We start from the raw sequence: 1,288 nt of genomic DNA on the forward strand, positions 1-1,288 counted from the left end.
CCCCCCCCCCCCTCCAACCACAACAATAAAAAAAATGAACAAAACGAAGAGATTTCCCTGTTGAAGAACGCACCTAGACTGTGTTCACAGACGAAGGACATCTGCATCTCACAAGGCACGTCCTGCCATCGACCATCAACTGTGTGGCTCACACAACCCTCGTTAGGCTTACGATCGGGCTCATCCTTGTCCCAGAGGGTGTACTTCACAGGCCATGTGTCCGACCATGTAAAAGCTTCTGTAGCCTGGGGGGGAAGGGGTGGGAAATATGGATGATGGGGCGGGGAGGGTTGGGAGGGAGTGGGAAGGAGGAGGAGGGGATGGGGAGGGATGGGGAGGAGGGAAAGAGGGAGAGTTATTATATTAATAGGTACAATATTGACAGTGTTATTCAGAAATACCAGATCTGATATCTTTTGAGAGGTATCGTGGATTGTCCATGGTCCCTCGAGAAGAATCCTACTTGAGCCCTTACCCCCCCCCCCCCCCCCCCCCCCCACACACACACACACAGACAAACACATACACAAAAAAATTTTCTCAAGCCTCAATTATCCGTGCGTCTCACCTCACATAGAACGATTGCTAGATGTACACCATAGAGCGACACGGTGTGCATTTGGTGTTCAGATGTGTAAAGACATCGCGTTACGGTGAGCATCAGAACTGGAGAGTTTAACTTTAGTTCTAATAAGAGTTTTACGGCACTTGCAACACATTGTTCATATATATGAGTGCAAAAGATGATAGATGTTACAAGAGAGTAACAAACACGAAAATGAAAAAGGAGGAGAGATAAGGACAATAGATGTTTGGTAGGAAAAAAGGATCAAACCACACCACCCACAGTTTACTGGCAAGAGAGAGGATTGAGAAATAAGACAAAAGGAGAGGGTGTAGAAACGGTTCTGTGTTTTTTAACTTACAAGGTCGTATTTCAAACCTAGCCACATCTGCAGATCACGGGCAGCTCCCAGGGTCAGAAGTTCAATGAAGTCTTGCTCAAACCTGAAAGAATTGAACACACAGAGGTCAGTCAGAATTGTTCTTATGGATGGTTTACTGTTGTGGCTTTCATTACCTGTATGTCAGATCCTAATACCACTACTCAATTGATGCCTCCCTTCAACAATTCTGTCTTCCAACCATCAATCCTTTTCTCTACTTGACAATTCATTGATCCATCCATCCTCCTATCCATCCCGACCTATACTGCCTCTTTCCTCTGTCTATCCATCTGGTCAAGACAGAGAGAGAGAGAAAGAGAGAGTGAGAGAGAGAAGAGAGA

General features: G+C 45.8%; 1 protein-coding gene across 1 annotated transcript in view; it reads right to left on the reverse strand.

The window, feature by feature from the left end:
- Positions 1 to 1,288, reverse strand: part of LOC101856652 (macrophage mannose receptor 1) — a gene marked incomplete in the record, with an annotated part of 62,425 nt that overhangs the window by 14,601 nt on the left and 46,536 nt on the right. Inside the window, 2 exon segments of the mRNA XM_013082051.2 lie at positions 74 to 245; positions 927 to 1,008. Of these exon segments, the coding sequence (XP_012937505.1) occupies positions 74 to 245; positions 927 to 1,008 (254 nt within the window).

Source organism: Aplysia californica, unplaced genomic scaffold (genome assembly GCF_000002075.1).
Source record: "Aplysia californica isolate F4 #8 unplaced genomic scaffold, AplCal3.0 scaffold00157, whole genome shotgun sequence".
In the NCBI taxonomy this organism is placed as follows: Eukaryota; Metazoa; Mollusca; class Gastropoda; order Aplysiida; family Aplysiidae; genus Aplysia; species Aplysia californica.